Below are 21,541 nucleotides of genomic sequence, written 5' to 3' on the forward strand. Positions count from 1 at the left end.
TAAAATATCAAATTTTAGATCAAACCCATATATATTTTCTTGTGATTATGTACAATATTGTTTCCGTATAAGTTTAAAACGGTGATAATGGATCAAAAGACCTTATCTAGCCCCAATACTACGAAATAGTGGAACATGATTTCAATTTGTTTAGATTGATAATAACATTTTAGACACAGGCTGGGCCGCGAGAAGATGAAAGTCAGGTCGCTAATGAGGTAGTTAGTTGCTGACAGGTACGGGATGAGTATCTGCTAACAGCTCGGCTGCAGTCAGAGCGCTGACGCGGAACTACACACATCTCCGACTCCTCATCTCTCCCGTACTAGTTCGGTGCCGTCATAAACAGTGTCATGTAGTGTTACATGTTACATTTGTCAAACTTTTGAATTCCATTCCAGGTGATTGTAAATCGCGAAGTGATTATGGTCCGCTTCTTTTATAAAGCTTTGTTGTTGTGTAATTTTAAAACTTCATATATCTGCATATCGTGTATCTAAAGTGGAGAAGCATATAATAGAAATGGGTATTGTTTACAATTTCTTTGACAGATATGCATGATGCAAAAAATATTGCATTAGAGCATTAAGGAGCAGTTAAAAAACTTTAGAATATAAAACAATAGATGTATACAAAAAATGTATTATAAGGGCTCAAATTTATATAAATAACAGCTCACTAAAAAACTTAAAATTCAAAATTGCATGGTAACTATTTTTTCGTAGTAAACCCGTTAATGGGACCTTTATAAATTAATAATCTTAGCTAATTAAAGTCCAATATACAAACTGATATCGCAGCAAGGCATTACTGGTATATTTTGTATAGAATGTTTGTAAATTCTCTTATTTATCTTCAAATTTTGATATAATAATTCTGTTTATTCCAACAAACAAGGAAAGTAATAAATTTTTGAAATCGTTGAAAAATTCAAAACTATTTTTGTTTGATTGATAAAAATTTATAAATATGGAATTTAATTCACAAAATTTAAATTTCATTATGTTTTGGAATATTATGCTAAACAAACTGGTTGTTAAATCAATTTTAAACAAGTCGCTGCGTTAACCAATTGACCACCCTACATGTGTATAACAGTCACTTAGTGGTCATTTAGTTCTCAATTCTGTAATAACTTTAATAAAGTGTGGGTGTTAGAGATGAGTGGGAAGGGGAGTGAACAACAGCTTTGGAGAGCAGTGCATCTTTAGTCAACCATGCGCGCCTCTACCTAATATTGACACCATGCCGTTATCCCCGTGTAAAGAAGAGGGTGAGGAACAACCCTCTGATGGCAGGGCTAGGTCCTCAAAACCTGTTGTCGTGTCAAACACTAAACTTAACAACGCCAGGTAAGATCAAATTTAGTCTGTATGCCATTAATTAACCTTTTGAAAATTTATTGGTTTAGGAATTCAGCATTACAGGATTCAAGTTCTTACATGTAAATAAAACAGGAGATTTGTTGGCAAATTCTTAACAATGATATCATGATTAAATTAATTTAACTTTAATTAAATATTATCAAAGATCTTATCTTTTCACCATTAAAATAATTCATAAGATGGTCGAGAATAGTATGTTGTAACACCACTATTATACGTACAGACACGTATTTTAATGAAAATTAACTTAGTACAGTTTTATAACACTCATTAAACAGACCAGAAACGTAATAAAATTGTTTTGGTACCTAATTAGAATTCTTTAATAAGCAAGATATCAGAGCACTGAAAGGTAATGTGTCATTTAACATATTTTGGTAATATTTAAATAACACTGATTTAATCTGTTATTATGTGAAAAAGAATAAGCGGTCTCCAGTATCATGATAATGAGTAGAGATAGAGACTTCCAGTTTGTGCTTAATTCCTGGCCGTTGGTCCTTTACTAATGATGTATCGTGACGAGGATTCGCTTTTAAAACTTTTGATTCATGAAAATTTGCTTGAAAGTTTGTAAAATGTCAAAAAATAAATGCTGTTCTTTGGAAAATAAGTTTAACTAAATTTCTAGTTCTTCACGCAATCTACCAAGTGTGCGTGGATGTTTGTGTGACGAATCTGAATAATGTGTGACAGCCTTGTAATAAATTCTACCAGCTTCTTTTTATTGGAATCAAATGCTTAATTTATTATGAACAAACAATTAAGAACGCCAAACTCCAAATTAAGAACTCGAATAATTAAGAAATTTTATTTTTGTGAGGCCTTTCGTGTTCAATAAACATAACATGTGGGTCTGATGATGTGTTCATTAAACACGAAAGGCCTCACAAAAATGAAATTTCTTAATTATTGGAGTGTCAGTTCGTAAATTAAACCTTGTAATAATTAATGAATAATCCAACGTGATAATTAAAAATGTATGTGGTTAAACATTTTAGGATTCCTTTTATTGGAAAATATGCATTATTCACTTATAATGAATTAAAATTTTATCTGCAATAGTTAAAAATATTAAGAGGTTTTATTTATTTATTTATTTTTTCCAGAAAATTTACATACCCTGTATAATTAGCTAGGATTTTGTGGATCTCAGTCTTTGCATTTCTTTATCCAATGCGAATTAAAACTAAAATACACCTCAAAGATGTGACGTGAAGCAGAATGATCAGCAAGATTGATGATATGACACTTGTGGGTTTCCAAATTTGATATCAAAATACAACGTAACAGCAAACGTTTTTTTACCTCTTATACTATACTTCTCTTTGGCACTGGGGTTTCATTTTGTTGCCGGGAATTGAAGGAAATGATTTAATTTCCGTTTGGGAATGATTCGAGATATGATCCGGCCAAGAAATCTGGACACTATGGTTATCTCTGGAGCCGCAGCCGCAGCACTGTCTCCCACACTGAACACCCGCAGTCCGCCTCAGTCAGTGTCCGGCCGCCGAGTAGTGTGGAACAGGTGTGAGGTTAGCTTGCAGTGGACTCGACCGTATTTACACGCGAGTGCTTTAGAACTATTCAAAGAAATAGGTTAAATGTGAGTTATGCGTTAAGTTGGATCTTGATGGTATGTTATCTCCAAATAGAGAATATCTTAGACCCGTAATTAATGTTCTGGTAGATATAATAATAGAGAATTTATCAAGAAAATGTATTTAGAAACCAAATTCAATGTTTCTTCCTCCGCGCCAAAACACTGAATTATAAAAATAATTGTTTTATAACTTTGAGGTAGTCTCAAAGTAGTTATGTTTAATAAAATTAATATACTTATACAATTTTACTAATCCATTATTTATATATTTTCAACGGTTAATCCTTTGAAATTACATTTCTTAATTTAAATAACACTAAAACTACAGTTAAAGATGTGATGCAAACTATACTTCAGTCTGCTTACAGCAAGACAAATTTAATAAAACACACGGCATTGGCTTATAGTTTATAGCTTATTAATTTAATGCCGTTGTGGCGTTATCCCAATTTACTGTAAGAGAAAGGTCAAGTCATATATTTATATTGATTGTAATAGTTTTTATTAGGGCCAGGTTTGATGATAAATAACTATTCTATTATACAGCTATTCGATTATTTATAGTATAAAACCTATTATAAGCTGTTGTATCATGTAAATGACAGAACCGAATCTATAATTATCACTAACTGGTGAAATAAATCATGGAGTATATTGGAGAATGCATTTAAAAATGTAAGTAATTAGATGTACTGTTCTTTTCACTTGTTACTCATTCTTGGGAAATAAACGAAAATGGTTTACTGTGATTAATGTGCTGAGTAATGGAACCAGACTGCAAGACAAATACAGACATTAAATGTTGTAAATATTGTATTGTAATGGTATCTGGATACTCGGGAAGAACCCAAGAGAGTAAAGTTATTGACATTCTTGGTTTTGACGTCACATGTTTATTAGCAGTTAATCTTTTTGAACGAAAGAACCCTTAGACAACAAATAGTAGTAAATACTTTTATTAAAAAAGTTTAAACAGTTCTTGAGAAAACCTTCTGGTTTTGAAACATATTTATATGAACTAATTGCTTTCCTTGCAATCATTATTCAACTCCTTTTTGCTGGCTATAGGTTCTATACAGTATGTATGTCAGCACTTACACAGATTGCAACTTGTAACTATAACCTGTCGGCAGAAATATAAGGTGGACAATACTGTCAACAGAGTAATATGCAAGTAGCAATTTTATGTTGGTTATGCGTATAGTAAGTTATTCTTATAATCGAGGCTTCTGTATATCATGGTGCTTTTTATTTCTACTGTTCTAAATCACATAACGATGATTATTTTGTTTATTCCAGAATGAGTATTAACAATATCTGCAGTGTTGTTACTATCTAAGGTCAAGTAATCCTTATAAAGGCTAATAGCTAATAACTAATATTCCAGGCAGTTTAACAGGGGTTCCGAATCACATATATACCAATCCTATTATATTGAAGATTGACCATCAATCAATTTACAGGTTCTTCAGATCCAATAGACGGCCCCTAGTCTATTTTAACGTCCCAGAATCCAGAATTCTCTGATAGTTCATACTAATATGAAACGTAATTAAATAAATATAAATATATATATATATATATATATATATATATATATATATATATACATACATGTGTATATATAGTCTACCCCCCACATCGTATATATTGACTTTTCTGTTGTCATGTAGGTATTGCGTGTGTTGCGTAGAGAAAAAAAAACGAACAATTTCGAGAGAATACAGTGCGTGCTTGTAATACAATACAGCTGATTACTATATTGCATGATTCAGTCATAATTTTTTAAATATAAAGTGCTATTTTTATATTATTTGTAAGTTGATTTGAAAAATTGACATATAATACATTTTATTACTTCATAAGTTATGGGACGAACATAATACTATAAATACAGTAGTTTAAACAAAATAAAATGTAAATTAAATGTTATGCTGCAAGAAATACTCAGCTCACTCACCCGAGAGTTATTAAATATGCATTAAAAGAATACTGTGGTGACAGTAGTATAAATTTCAAGAATATCCATAGGAATAGATCCAACTTTTTATGATGAACAAACAATTACTATACTTACTTCAAGTTCAAATAAATTATTAAATAAAACGATATAACTTTGTTGTCTGTTGTCTTAGACTACTTCAAGGTTCTAAAGTAATAGAAGTTGTATTTTAAAATGGGAATATAATAAAAGTACTACATATTTTATTACATGCCCAATCAGAAGTTATTACATAGTTTAGAATCAGAAGTTACTTAGCGTAGTTGTATATTGGAGTGGAGATAATTAAAACGAATCATAGAACATTTTTATTGACCTAATATTAAAATATTAATAATTAAATATTTATTAAAATATGTATAATGTTAAATATTAATTAAATTTATTAATTAAATATTAATAAATGTTAATTTAAATATCTATAATGTTCTCCCTCTTATACAACACATAAAAACCAAGTGGAACGAGATATTTTTACAAAATTGAAAAATATAAAATCTATAGATCACTCGATTCCGACTACGATGATTTGCAGACATATAGACAGACGTAGAAGCATACAGAAAATAATTACATCCCCTGCAGGCAAACTAGATATTCTATCAGCCTACTGATCGATAGGCTTCAATGACTCTCATCTAAAGCCCATAGATGGACATGCACTGTCTTAGAACTCATTCTTGTCTATGTATAAAGGAAGGTTCATACAAAGGTCTATGGATAAAATCTTTCTCGACGTATCTTGTAGATAGTTAAGCTTCATGAAAGATAGATAGGATGCATACGGATCATTAATCTACTATATCATATGGTAAAATGTCATATTACTCTAGTTGCCATCCATAACACCAATGTAAAAGAAATTCACTAATTCTCAGTAAAATTTCAAAGAGTGACCAAAATTTCACCTCCATCCAAATTCTATGTTGCCCATATATAAATGAAGTTTTATATAAAATGTATGTATTTTTGAGGATACAGATTGGGAAACAAATTAAATTTTGACAGCTTCAAGTGAGAGGCTTGGCTAACAGCCAAAAATAAATCCAGCAGTTAAAGTTAATTTTAAGTAGTTAATGAAGTTTATCGTAGTTTTGTACAATTATTTAGTTATGTTTAATTTGTATTTAATTTAGTTTCTCTTTAATGTAAATTAATCAATTGAACTAGTATTATATACCATATTATTATTTTACGTAGTTATTATGTTATCTAGTTGATATTGAAATAAAGCCACAAGATAAATTATATTTTAGATTTGTGACACTAAATTATTTTACTTAATATAATAATACAAAATTAAACAAACTACTAATTCGGAATATTACTTCGTGCTTGCATAGTTTCTCGTATTTGGCTTCTTCTTGCATGTTGCAGGACAAAGGCTTCCCTCCGCTTGTAATATGAAGAGTTATTCAGCCATACTGTTCAACAAACAGCTGTTAAACTTTCTTGTTTGAGTAAAAGACGAGGTAGTACTCTCTTTTCACCATGCACTTGCATTAATGAAAGCAAATCTTTACTAAAACAATAAAAAAAAAAAAAAAAACTGTTTATTTTGTAACTAAAAATAGACTTTAAAATAAGTTTTAATATTTGGTTGAGAAGTGAAAAAAAGCTTAATACTCGAATAAGATTGATTGGTTACTTTGTTTATTAAACTTCTACATTGATTTTTTGCAGTTCGATGAAAACTAATTGATTTCGTCAAATCTGGTTATGAGAAACGGACTCTGAAGATTTTAATTTATATATGTTTAAAATGTATAGTAATTTCATGGTATTCACGTGTATAGTTTTCCTCATTTGATAATAATTTTAATAATAACTCTAATGTAAAAAATAGTATTTTACTTGTTGAAAAGTTAGATGTTGAATTTTTTATTTATCTAAAATATAAAAAGTGAGCGGCAATGCTGAAAAATTCAAGATTGAATGAAATATTTATTAAGTAACATGTACAAATTTTAAGCAATTATATTTATTTATTTCCACAAACATTATAATAATTTATAAGAAAATTAAAATAACATACTCGTATTTCAGTGTCATTTAAGTGTTTTTACTGTTATTTTACAATTATATCCAAATGATAGCGTCTAGTGTTTTGATGTGTAATTCTCATTTATCTTACACAAATCTTTTTATTATATCCACATATAGCGTTAGGAACTATTTCAAAAAGTCTATTATTCAATAAATATCGAGACATAAAAACTACACAACCGAGAGCTTGAAAACTTTGCATATACGGGTGTCACATGTGTCAAACTGAAAACCTCATTCGTTCGCCGAGTACACATTGCCACCCCAAAGGGTTTAAATTCTCATTTTATGTGACTAAACCCCCAGTAAGTAGAAAAATAAATACGGTGAAATGTTTCAACAACCCACTTTATTGCTTTTACAGCATTTACGTTAGAACACTTGTGCACCGTGGTTTTATGTTTCCCCACTTCTGGCAATATGAAGTTAGGAAGTACCAAAATCTTATTAAATTGTGAAATGAATAGTAAAAAAAAAACTGTCGTAGTGGCTTCATTCCTATCTCCACAAACATGATTACTACCAATTAAATGGTTAAGTTTTGCAACTTCAAGACAGACTAAATGTTTCATTTGCAACTTCTGTAATCTGTTCAAGTAAGTGATAGTCAAGATTGTGTAGATATTCAAGAAATCTGACATTTTCTCACTGTTTAGTTTTCCAGCGTTATGACTCCAATGCCTGTCATTATTTATCCCAGGAACTCCTGGGAAACTATTTACAATATAGCGCATCTGCTACTGAGGGAAATGCGTTCTGTCCCGCGAGTGTTCGTAGTGCTGTTAAATATGCAAGTTTGGAAGTTGCATAATTACACCAGAAAGTTTGAGCTTTGAGTTTTTAAAAAGTTTAAAAAACTTACATAGAATTACTCCATAAGTGCAATAAAACAATCCGGGATTTCGGCCACTGACAATAAGGCATAGTATGGGTTTTAGCAAAAGTGATTTGTCTTTTGAATCTCCTTGTAGTATAGTACATTGTTCACTGCTAGTGCCAAAAATAAGTTACTGTGCTTATTCGAATCTCCGGAATTCTTTTGACAACGCATGTCTGAAGATTGTGCTTCCTACGAAGTGTTTTGTTCTAGTGCCATAATATATACTTAATTACGAATAAATCGATAATTCTTATATTCAGTATTGAATTCGCGTGAGTATTGAATTAAAACATTGTGTTCAAATAGCGAGTCTTCTGAAACGGAATTGAATTAAGAATAATGACGTTGCGATTCCCACAGCTGTGACGAAAACCGGTGACATTTCGAGTTTCGGTCCATCAATTTCGTAATGACCGCGCACGTTTCAGCCAAAATGGCAAACGCATTATGTTTAGAAAGCGGTTTTATGGTCTCAAAGTGGGAATTTCATTGGAAGTCACTTAACGAAGCCGATCGGTTTGTGTGAGGGAACTTTGAGTGTGATTTTATAGCTTTCAATAAAGTGAATTTACGTTATATTATTATGTAGGGAAGAAAAATACCGTGGAAGATAAAAAAAAATACGTATCCAGTTATAAGAGTCAACCTTGTGTTCTTTCCTGAATGGAAGAAGATGTCAATGATTATAAATATTATAGCTTTAAAGGAGTATAGCTTTTGTATAATATATTCGATTAAAAACCAAACAAAACTGATACAAATTTAAATACCATATGCAAAATATATGTGGAAGATAAAAATAATTATGAAATAAAGTTCAGTACTATCATTAAGAATTAACTGATAATTTTGACAAAGAACGAGAAAGATTCAAATGTATTTTGTTCTACAACATATTTTACCTGCTGTCCTGTATAGTATTGTAATTCTTACTGGGATAATTTAAATTTAAAACGGAAACATTATTATAGTAGGTTCAATATATACGAGTTTTTATTGCTTTTGCCTTTACTTTTGAATTTTGTTCTAACATTTTGTAAAAAAATTTACATTAAGAAAAAAGTACACATAACTAAAGAAAGTATTAGTGTCCAAAACATATATTTAGCATATTATGATGGATTTTGCTGTAATCATGTGATACCGCGTTTAATGAGAAATATATGTACACGTTTTTAAACTTCTTTTCAAGCACTTAACTTAAAATCACTTTTAAAATAATAGAATACAGTACAATCAAATATTCAGTTGGATAGTACAACTTTACAAAAGCCGTCTGCAAATATTATAATTTATATTCTTACAACATGTTAAGAGAACTGTACCCTTATTGTTAAAGATGTGTTTCAAATGCTGTAACAGCAGGAAATTGTTTGTCTCTTGGTTTCAAAGTTATACTACAGGGAAAATAATTATAATAGTACAAAAATTAAAATTGTATATGAAATTAACCACATTATGATAAGAAAAACTTAAAACTCAAAAATCCGCTTCCTATAGGGAACTGTGATACAATTTTGAATTGTCGCCCTAAGTAAGCATGTGGAATGCCAGTACGCGATGCCAGCTAAAATATCAAGGTTTTTTTTGTGCCGAATACTGAAAATATTTAATATATTTTTTAATAAGTACATCCTAACGAAAACGTAACAACACAGTCTATTCACACTGTATCTTTCCTATAAAACCCAGTAGCTGTCCAATATGTCAGTAGGGAGGAAGGGGAGTGGTGGCCGAAATCTTGTTTTATATTGCGGATATAAATTCCGGATTTGTAACAGATTTGACAGGTAATGCCACTGTCCCAGTGGGTTTCGCAACACGTGGGCACTCGCCTGGAGTAGCCAAGTCTCCCACGGACCTTATTGTTCGCCACTTTCATTTAAACACGCCTAAACGCGTACAATTTATCTGCTAACGTTTCCCAATTTCTTTCCTAACCGGGTGGGCGTATCCCTTGTAGGTTCTTGTCCAGGACTGGTAATTGGACAATGGTATAAAGTCTAATCAACCACGCCCTCTTTGTATTTGGCGCTCTTTGTGTTTTGAATTCTAAATTGAGTTAACTAGAGAAAATGAGCTACGACCATCCCATGGTATAAATATCAAAGTGAGGGTTTTAAGTGCTGATTTTATCCTCTAGAACACGTTTTGAGTTTTGATAAAAAATATATGTGTGTCAGGGTGATCAAATAATCTGCCTGTTACAAATTTTTAGGCAGCTGCATAAAGAAAAAACATACATTTTGAAACATTTCTCTATCAATGGAGATTATTTCTTGATGTATTTAAAAACTGCAATGGTTTGTCACCTAGAGATGTAAACTCATGTCTGATTCTAATTTAACCAACATTTCTTCGGAAGGAAATCAACAAGAAAAGGAAAGAAAAATAATTAAAGAATGTAAAAATTCCGTTATAAACCGTATATTTGAACTAGTGTTGTGCAAAATTTCAGTAATATCAATATTCATTTCTAAACTGTTTTGGATTGATTAATTGGCCAGCCAAATTTTATTTAAAAAAGGTTTCCTTTAAGAAGGAGTAAGAATCCCATGAGAAATTAATATTTCTTTCTTTTTCTTCGCATATTCTTTAGTCTACCAATTTTCTATGAAAAGACACAATAGTACAGTTTAAACCCCTAAGATCCTGTATAGCAGAAATAGTTTCAGAGAATAACTGATATTAAATTTTACGTAGAGACAAAATAATTTCGGACTCATTATTATCCCATACGGTAACTTATACAAAATCTTATATGTTATAAAGAGCTTAAAAATAACTTTTTCATGGTTCGAACTGTACTCTTGTTCCAGAGTCTACTATCAACCAAAGTTAAATGGTTAACTAACTAAGTATTAAAACTAAATATAACTAATTATTTGGTAAAATAACTCGATGAACAAGCTTATATGATTGGGAATTCGTTCCTATCAAGGGGGGGCTTCTGTGTCTTACCGGTGTGATTTCAAATTAAACAATTTCCAATAAAATTTAAAACAATTAATGTAGCTTAGAATTTTTTAAATTTGTTACTGTCTATAAGAAAGTACTGAAACTTGGTAGAGAACATCCAGACGTGGTGTTATGGTACTGAGTTGGAGCGTGAGAGAGACGGACGCAGAGTGAATTGCGGCCAGCTTAATTGACACGTCATCGCTACTGAATATAACTTGACAGCGACTTTGACTATGGTTCGAGGCTACATCACTAGTGACTGCTTCTAAAACTATACTACGTCACGCAATTCATTCAAAATCCTACTAGTGTGTATAACGCAATTCTGTGTGTATACACAATCAGTGTATAACGCAATGATCGTGTAAAACCTAGATAAAACGGTTTGTTAAATCTGTAGGTCAAAGCTATTTATCGGAATATTTTATTATTTGCAAGGACGTTTTAATTATAACATGTTTATTTAAGTTACTTATAGTGCTCTTTGTAAGTGTTTTTATTTACATTTGGTATAATGTCGATTTCGTTTAAAGAGCTAATAACTCATTTCATGGTCCCTTAATTACAGGATTCAGGGTTTTATCGTAACCGAACCTGTTATAATAAACACAAATGCATGTTATAAATGGGTTTCTCGCAAATTTATAACAGGAACTATAAGAAACAGAAACCATAAGATCATTTTACAAAATTTTGTTTTAGATACACTATGTATTTTTGGGATACTCTACTATAACTGTAGAAGTATTCTGGTTTCTAACCCCATAAGAGCCAGTAATTAGGTTGCGTTGTGAGATTATTGATAACGGTCTTGTGACGAATGTTCCAAATATTAAGAGAAGGCATTTCTATTCACAGCGTATATATCTGCTACTTCCTAGTTACAATTTAACCCTAGAAATGATAATGTTAAAGTTACATTCCTATTTTAGCTTTTCTGCTGGATATTTAAAAATATGTTAATACTTGTTCTATCATGTTGCATAATGATTTAATTACATTGAAATGTTCCTTATACTATTATGTAAATACAAAGTATTAAGTAATTTCAAGTTTATACCGTCATGTAACAAATTAAAATCAAATGTAACAACTAAAAAAAAATAAATTTTGATCTCTGTAAAACATTAAAAACTAGATTTTTCCAACCTTTCTGTTATATAATATTGTAAGGAATCGAACAAAAACTATTTGTCATTTTTAAACAAAATGTGAATTTTAAAATCTGTATAATATCCGTAAAACTTTGAAAAGATTCTGAACTTTATTTTAAAAGAATTGATTTACGTAACTGCATTTAACTTATATTTAATATTACTAATATTAATAGTACATGAATTATAAAAATTTAAAACCAATATATGACACCATAAATTAATATAAATATAAAAGTCGTGAGGTCGTGCCAGAAAAATGTAAAGCACAGTGATACATAGCTTTAGAAATGTAAATACTGAAATTCATTGTAATATTTTGAAATCCCATATAATATATAATAAAGTAATTCCCGTTAAAGAAATATCCATATCAAACTAGTCTGTTTTTCTCAAGTTTTAAATTTTATATGCGAATATGAAAATTCTGGATTCCTTCCGTGCATATTGATATATATATATATATATATATATATATATATATATATATATATATATATATATATATATATATATAGTAAGGTATAAAAATTCGCTGTTTAAAGGACTCTTAAATACTTTTGTGTGTTAGAAAAATACTCGTACCAATACGTTAAAGCAATCAAATTAGTCTGTTTTCTATTTCGCGGAGAAGTGGAACATTCTTTAATCTGCTTAAGTGTTTTATGAATGTTTGTAACAGTTTCATACAGTGTTACATCATTTTTTATCCGAACTTCATCAGGTTTTATTGTCCAATTTCCTTAATTGAATATACTTTATTTAAACATACATGTACATAGATTGTGGGTGTAAGTCTAAAATAATTATAAATCATATTTTCAACTAGTCGATTCGTTACTAGAGCCAATCATTTTTAGGTGGTGGCTATACCACTATGAAAGAAATGTTCTATTTATAAAAATCATGCTTTAGATATATTTTGTTACGTAAGAATATTTTGCACTATCTTAGAAAAGAACCGGAAAACGTTTTGAAATAAATACGTTCTAATTAAATACTTATATATTGAAACCGTGAAGAAACAGTTGAAATAAAATATATTTGGCTCATACCCTCGACTAACTACATTACTTAAGACTGCATGCTGATTATAATAATGCTATCAATAAGACGAGGCAAAGAGATAAGTTCTGAAATACGATTCATGTGAAGTACTATTGGATGTGTAAACAGTCCTCGATTTCGTACTCATTGTTCTAAAACGTAAATAGAACCTAGTCCAGGAGCTTAGAGCAAATTCTCGTTATCTATTCAAACAACCTGATTGCTCTTGACTTCGATAGAAGAATAAAAATAAATTGATCGTCTACTTTTGATGTAGGCAAAAATTAAATATTCTTCTTAGCTCGAAAAAGTTGATCTTCAGAAACGTAAGTAAATGTAAAATCAGCTTCAGCTAACCAAAGATCATGAAATTTGTAAATTTAATTATTTGTATCTGTTTTACTTTCCATTATTAAAGGTATTATTTATGTGTCTGACAGCCGACTTTAAGAGTGCCAAAGCTACAGAAAATTTAATCTGAGTACAAAGTATCATTTCGTATCCTTAAACCTTTTATAACTTCCCATTTCGACCTCTGCCAAAACTACGACTGAAGATCGATTTTTCAGGAATGATGATCTCTAGGAAATATTTTTCTATCGATTTCAAGAAAACCCTGATTGTGTGCTTACACGATGCCAATTGGCTCTTGGTTTCTAGTGCATTGCTCAAACTTAAAGTGCGATCCGCTGTTGCTTATGGCTGTCTAAATGGGATGATACACCTTATGTAGGAGGTTTCAGTGATGAGAAATACCCTTAAGGCTATCAGAAAATCGTGGAGCAGTGAGCTGTACAGATAACGCTGTCACACAAAACATTTATTTATCCTACACGATACGATCTTGGAAAAACTCCAGATACGTGTTTGTGGAATCCCGTTCGACATTTTTCATTTATTTTCCACAGTAGTTAACAGACCCAGCGTATATAGCGTCGGTCTACTCAATGCCAAGTTTCAAGTCGAAGATGTGAAGTTTGTTTTAATTAAGCTGTAGAGCAGAATATTCTGGACTGAGGCATACCTAGATATACTCAGCCTAATATATGCAGAGAATCTTCTTGTAATCGCATCCTCTATACCTCCCACTTTGTCTCAAGTTATGGATATCCTGCCAGAGAGTTTCTCATTACCAGCACTTCCCGTGCATATAAATTTGCTAACCTACTTCTTGATTGTTAACTTTGTCGGACATGACTTTCTAAACTTACAGGTGAAATCTATCAACCAATTATCATAAAGAAAGGAAAACGGCCAACAGAATGCCACTGTGAGCAGCTTATACGGATTCAGTTATATAATGGAAATCTATATTGACTGTTTCACCTTATATTAATAGAACAGTTTTACACAGCTATTTATAACGTATCACTGTCTAAGCATTAAAAAAATGATTGTGCATTGTGTATATAAGAACTAGTTTGCATATATATTGTATTATATATAATAATAATTTATATTATGTAAAAACAATCTTTAAGTCCAGTATTCATTTACTAAGTTCAACTTTCATAACTTGAGCCAATTCAAGAATATTAAACCACCTAGAACAGGACCTACATTGTAAAAGTTTCAAATTTAACCAGCGTATTTTTTAAAGAGTCGGATTTGTGGCATTGTACTCTACTAATAAAGACTTTTAATTTAATGTACTACTCGACCTATGCTCTAATTTAAGATTTCCTTCTGACTTCTTGTGGACCATCTCCCTGACATGAAAAAAAATAACAGTTACTTCAAAAAGTAGATTTATAAATGCGGTAATGATATACCAAGTATTATTGTTTTACCTGTAATAATTTGGGAATTATTAAGCCCGTGCGGGACTTTTTTACACCATGCATAACGGTGGTGAAAGTCCAAGATCCTATTATTTTTTAAAACCTTCTATCGTCAATAACAAACTTAAAAAAAATTTCACATAGCATATGCGATATGTTAATACTATTCGAACCTTATTTTAGTCTAATAAATAGTTTTTTAGACATAACATAATTTTTTATTTTTAAATAGTATTTTTAAAATACTAGATAATACAAGTTAATATTTGTATTCCACTAAATAATAAAAATAGGATAAGACTTTCACCATACTGTGTTACTATTTATAGTAAAATATATTATAATACACAATATACACTCTACCCACACAATAATAGTGGTTAACTGTTGTCACTACGTATCACGTAACAAGCCCAACTGAAGTTACATGCAAAGTTTCAAGTTAATACCTTATTTCATTACCTTTCATGTGTTACTAAGTCATATTTTAAAATATCATATGAATGTACTCGATTTGTTTCCCTTGCGATTTATCTTTCTTAGTTATTTTGGCATTCACCACCATGTTGCTTATATAAAAATGAAGCTTCATGCAAAATTTCAAATCTGTAGGTTACTTTGTTCTCGAGAAGTATTTGGACAGTCTGAGAGAAATTACATTTTTCCATCCACTCGATAAAGCTCAGCCAGAAAACTGGTGAATTAATCTCAGTTTGGATCCGGAATTTAAACCCATTTAATCAGAATGATACAATCTAAATGGTTCGGATAACTATTTTAATTGCGTTTCCAAACAAATGAGCTTTAAACTCTTACGACTGTTGAAAAATGTTTTGAGGTAGGTGCCTTTAATGTCGCTATTTCAATAGAAATTAATAATGGGAAATATATAACAAAATTAATCAAAATAATTTAATTATTTATGAAAGTGCTTTTGCAATTAAAGATCTTATACGGTTAACCACACATACAAGGCAATGTAGGTGTTTGTTTCTGTAACTATGGCCATTACGCGGATCGTTAATCTATTAATTTACTATCGTGAAACCAAGTTTTCTTCTCTATATACAGAGAAGAATCTAAAAATACTCTTTATTAATTAAAAGAAATTTTAATACATAGCAGCAGGAAAATTTACGTTTTTCGTCTGTTAGTTTCATATTGCTATACAATGCCAATAATATAAATTATAAACAATGAAGTGTCACCAAATATTTCTTGTAAAAAAGTACGAGTAAACTTTAACAAAAATCAATTATATTACAAATTTGTAATGTGTTTATCATTCAAAATAACCAGTATGATCTAATTTTGATAGGTTTACATTGTGATTTGAAAAAACGAATTTTATTTAATTACCTTAGAAACAATGTGTAATTTATCAAGTTTTAAGAAATGTATGATTTATACCTTACATGCTATGTATAATTACCCATAACAAATTATACATCCATATACTGGGTGTCCCAAAATTACAGGACCAAACTTCACTAAATTGTTCAGGAGGTCAAACTGAATGAAAAATGTTATGTAATGTATAGTCCTATCTTGCTTCGTTTACCTTAGATCGGCCATTTTGTTTTTTACATACAATTAATTTTATTTTTAATACGGGTTTACCGATTTTGTTGAAACTTGGCACAAATTTTATAAACATGAACATAAGTTGTAAAAAAATATTTTTTTTTAACTTATGTGTATTTTAAAAATGGCGGCCATTAAAAAACGGTTGGTTTTCAAGTTATATAAGTTTTAATACTTTAAATGGCGCCATTTTAAAAAATACACATAAGATTTAAAAAATATATTTTTTTTACAACTTATGTTCATGTTTATAATATTTATGCCAAGATTAAACAAAATCGATAAACCCGTATTGAAAATAAAATTACTTGTATGTAAAAAAACAAAATGACCGATCTAAGGTAAACGAAGCTAGATAGGACTATACATTATATGACATTTTTCGTTCAGTTTGACCTCCTGAACAATTTGGTGAAGTTTGGTCCTGTAATTTTGGGACACCCAGTATATATATATATATATATATATATATATATATAATTTTTTAAGTTTATAGTAGTTACCTGTCTCAATAGGAAATTGGGAATATGATAAGTAAATTATTAACAACTAATTCAGACCCATAATAAATGCCATGAGTTTTGTTAATAAAATCCTGTTTAATTTGAGTATATTATTTTAGAAGAAGAGACAGTTTATGACTGGGCTCATCATTGCGTGCACTAGACGTAAAGCACGAACTTGCGACTCCACTACCATTGTTCCCTATCTTATCACAACAGTTAAACTAACATTACGTTACGCCTCGTTGTCTCGTAGTATGGGAGTCCTCGCGCGTTAGGTCTCTAATTTCAGACATGATCATCACGTAGCTTGAAGTAAAGTACGGTAATAATGTTTCCTTTTTTAGACAGGTAACTTTTGTACGACTACATCTGGGATCAGTGTTAACACTTTTCAGTTGCCAGCACTGCCAGCCAATTTCAAAGGGAAAATAAGCTATTAAAAACGTCATCATGGTCACCCAAGCTAAGGAAGTTGCCATCGGTACTAGCATCTAGAACAATTTAATATATGGAGTATAGCAATTTTCTGGGACTGTTTTTCATCTACATAATATTTCACTTTCTTACAGAACATAAAAGGAAATGTGTATAGCCTTTAAACGTCTCTTGTAGCTCTGTAGGTAGAATTGTTCACTATAGATTTAGAACTTATAATGTACATATATAATAAACTTGAATCACTAAAAATACTTCCTCCGCCAGGGTTGAAACCCGGACCTCTCAATTGCAGGGTAAGCGTACAACCATTACACGCAGAGCCCTAACTTTTTACCATTGAATAGTTTTGTGCTACTATTCCTTTAAAAAATACAAAAACCACTTTCTCTGTTTTATGAAACAGCATATTACTGTGTCTTAAATCGTTAATAGTAAAATAAGTTTCCAAACAATTGTACATACGGGCAGACAGAGAGGAAACGAAACTTGATCGGACGTATATTCGATTATTATATCCAAGATTCGTATTATCTTATTTAGATGGACAGAACCAAATTCCGAGGTTGTTTTACCTTTTGTGAACCTGGATATATATATATATATATATATATATATATATATATATATATATTAAGAGCAAAAAACAAATATGTTTTACGTTATATAATTGTGCCTCTAGAAAGGATTTTAACTGAAGTATAAAGTGAATTATTTGAACACATATATTTCGTACTCCTTATCTTCTTATTACTGGTGTTATTATAATCGGATTATGTCTCAATTGTCGTTAAACAAAAGTATTTTTTTTTATTTATTAAATTACTGGTCAACATTAGAACTAGAAGAGATATAAGTAACACATGCTAGATGGCTTGTTCAGGTGGTCGCAAAGCATTATCTCCATTTGTGATCAACATTGAATTCCATAGCTTTCTTCACCTATATGTTATCAGGCAAAGTTATCTCTTGATAACTGTTGTTCCAATACTGGGTTATGTATACGACTTAATAAATTAGGTGTTTAGCTTCCGACTAAAACTATGCACTTCCGCAGGTTGGAGAGTAGGAGGGGGGATGGTGCCGACATGTCGCTGCAGCCGCCTCCGGACCGGCACCGCAAGTTCAGTTTCCCGGCCACCCTTCACCGTAATCTGCTGGGGTTGCCGGAGCGGCAGACACCGCGCGCGGCCAAGCGTCGCTTCAGCACAGTCACCGATGTCTCCAGGAAGTTCTCCCACACGATCGGCTGGCGCAGCAGCAGCGTGCCCACGGCGGACATTGTGGCTCAGGGCAAGACTATGTGTGGACAGTATATCCGGTGTCGACTGAAACGATCCAATATGTTCAACCGGAAGTGTGGACTGCAAAGGCTCCGCAGTGCCATCAGTCTGCCCGGGGGCTATGTGGTGCGGGAGGTGTTCCCGGAGTTGCTCAGTATCGGCCAGGAGTTGGAGAGGATGCATCCGGAGCTCTACAGCGGTGTGGGGCGTCAGGTAAAATGGACAAATAAAGAACCCTTAAGATCCAAAAGAAATAATCGAGCAATCAATCATTATTGCAATACTGACAAGAAGCTGAGTGGAACTGAAGCGAGTATTTACAATATATTATTGATGATCTTCATATACTAGAAACATCGTTTACCACTATGTTTTCTATAGAACGTGCTCTATGTTGAATTAATACCTATGTTCATTTTTCTATTAGTATTTGATTATATCAGTTATGGTCCACACATGAGTACATAGAATCCTAAACATAGGATGCATAAAACATTGGAATAGACACATTGTTAGTTCACTTCAGCATAAGTTCATCCTTGACTTATCACATGATAAAATGTCACGGGAGAATTTTGTTACTACACATTAGGAATCAGTTTATTTCGTCTATCATTAAAAATAATATTTTGCTAAATAAGAATGTCCCATACCAGGTTTACTACCGCAACATTATTAATACAAATAAATAAATATTCCGTAATAAATAAAAATGCTACATTATTAGTAGTTTATGCATATACAGCAGAGTCTCATTTTTCGAATAGTAGCATGTAGTATATAACACCTCAGTACTTCATGCTGATTTCCATACTGCTTTTTTATAACTTTAAATTCATAGGGAGCGCATCATTGGTGCACTATGACAATATTTTGTATAATAAACATAACCAAACATTTTGGAATTTGGAACCATTTCCTATTTATAATGCATTTTTAAATGCGTTAGGCAGCTGACTAGGGTCCCCTTTCACGATTTTGACTTGGTTTTTGGTTTTCTTGTTCTGATCCTGTCCTTAAAGCGATTCCGCAAACCAACCTTGGGAGCCTTTTGTCTCCAGCTAGCACTGCATAGTACTACCTCCATCTATTTAGATAATCTCAACCCCCATTGCAGGCTAGTTGTACTCCAGTGTTGGCTACGGAGAAGGCAGTGACCGGGGTGCTGACAGGGGTGGCGAGAGAGCTGGGGAGGTCAGATCTCACCTGGGCCAAGGTGGTGTCGCTGTACGCGGTGGCTGGAGGGCTGGCTGCCGACTGTGTGAGACAAGGGCATCCGGAGTTCCTGCAGACCCTGGTCGAGTCCATGGGAGAGGCACTGGATTACCACGTGGCCGACTGGATCGCTCATAACGGAGGATGGGTAAGGCAGTGGTGGTATTATTTAACAATTCCCAACTACTTGAAAGTGCTTTAAAACTTTCTATAGCGTTTTCATTATGATGATAGTTCGACATGTTTATATCACTCGTAGCCTCGTGTTTTGACACAATTTAAAATATAAAATGATAATATGATAGTACGATATGAAATTTTGAACCTTTTTCTGCTGGTATTAATGAACTTCAACTACCGAATATATAAACGTAGGTTGAAACTAAAAACGTATAGTAAAACCATAATAACGACAACAACACGTTTGTAATGACCTTGGAAATACATATTTGATATAGTTATTTTAATACATTTTAATAATCATAATTGTATAATGAAACAGTATTGATTGATTGCTTTGTAGTAGTTGTTGCCCGAATCATGTCGCCAGATTAAAATTCCAGAATCACACGTGTAATGAGGGAGTAAGGCTGCAGCTATCTAAACGAAAGGTCAGAAGTTCGAATCACGGGAAGATCCAAATTTTATCTGTTACTCCTAATTATTTAGATTTTATCTGTTGGAAAAATTATTTAGAAGTATTAGTCAATTAGGTTAGCACAATCCACCTACCCGAATGACCTATCCATTTTTTTATTGAAACATATATGTCTTTATTAGCAACTACAGGAATTCTTTTAATTGCAATAAGCAAACAAAATCAAATTTCTCTCTAAGAGATCAATAGTTTCTAAAATGACTGATTGATCATGTGTTTTAGATGTACATGATTGACACCTAAAGCGGATAGTAGTGTATCGAGCTACCCGCCGAGTCCAAAAGTTCCAAAAGGTTACCAAAAAGTGGAAAATGGCACGGTCGTTGGTGAACATTGTAAGCAAGGTGTGAAATAAATAACAGTTCATACGCGTTGGCCATTTTCGAGGGAACACATTCGATGTTTATGAAACAGACTATTGTGTCGAAAAAAATAGTCAAGTATTTGTCTGTGTATTCATAAGAGTTCAATTTATGGCAGAACGTGAAGACTTCCACACACCATTAGCCATTGCTTCTACCACTGATTTTCTTAAATAATTTAAGAAAATCAATTGCTGTTACAGAAATAAATCTTACGTTAATAACTGTTACTAATATCTTGGTGGGACTAAAACATATTCTTACCTCAAGTAGCACTTGAAAGGTTAAAAATTAAAAGTAACAAAAGTGTCAGTACAGATCATATTTGTGTTTCAGACAGGGCTGTTGAACTATTGCAAGCCTGGTAACAACGACATCTCTCTGGCCGGTTTTGTTGGGTTGCTGGCAGCCGCTATGGCCACCGTCTTCTTCCTCTTCATCCTGCTCCGGTGGTTCGGCAGGTTCACTTTTTTCTGACACTAAAATGTCGATATCCTCTGTAAATAACTGAATGTAAATTAATGTTTATTAAATGTTAGTTAAGCGATCGGTGTTGCATTTTCTTCCCAAGACGGTGTGGTAATCCTGTAGTTATTTTATAATGGAAACAATTTATATGGTAAGTATAAAATTGCAGAC

General features: G+C 31.8%; 1 protein-coding gene across 2 annotated transcripts; it reads left to right on the forward strand.

Moving 5' to 3' along the window:
• Positions 1 to 284: 284 nt before the first annotated feature.
• On the forward strand, positions 285 to 21,450 carry LOC124364922 (bcl-2-related ovarian killer protein-like). 2 transcript variants are annotated; one of them, XM_046820730.1, is made up of 4 exons: positions 285 to 1,352; positions 18,442 to 18,880; positions 19,785 to 20,030; positions 21,239 to 21,450. In XM_046820730.1, exons 1-4 carry the CDS (start codon positions 1,246 to 1,248, stop codon positions 21,377 to 21,379), a joined length of 933 nt encoding a protein of 310 aa, XP_046676686.1. In that variant the 5' UTR covers positions 285 to 1,245; the 3' UTR covers positions 21,380 to 21,450. The 2 variants fall into 2 exon arrangements, with proteins under 2 accessions (XP_046676686.1, XP_046676687.1); XM_046820731.1 differs by lacking the exon at positions 285 to 1,352 and adding an exon at positions 2,872 to 3,021.
• Positions 21,451 to 21,541: the final 91 nt, after the last annotated feature.

This window comes from Homalodisca vitripennis, chromosome 6 (assembly GCF_021130785.1).
Source record: "Homalodisca vitripennis isolate AUS2020 chromosome 6, UT_GWSS_2.1, whole genome shotgun sequence".
NCBI classification, from domain to species: Eukaryota; Metazoa; Arthropoda; class Insecta; order Hemiptera; family Cicadellidae; genus Homalodisca; species Homalodisca vitripennis.

Bases quoted from the DNA above. Each gene is read 5' to 3' on its own strand.
- LOC124364922 (XM_046820730.1), top strand. From the start codon at position 1,246: ATGCCGTTATCCCCGTGTAAAGAAGAGGGTGAGGAACAACCCTCTGAT. The intron at 1,353-18,441 runs GTAAGATCAAAT...GCACTTCCGCAG, and splicing joins ACTAAACTTAACAACGCCAG to GTTGGAGAGTAGGAGGGGGG. The intron at 18,881-19,784 runs GTAAAATGGACA...CCCCCATTGCAG, and splicing joins ACAGCGGTGTGGGGCGTCAG to GCTAGTTGTACTCCAGTGTT.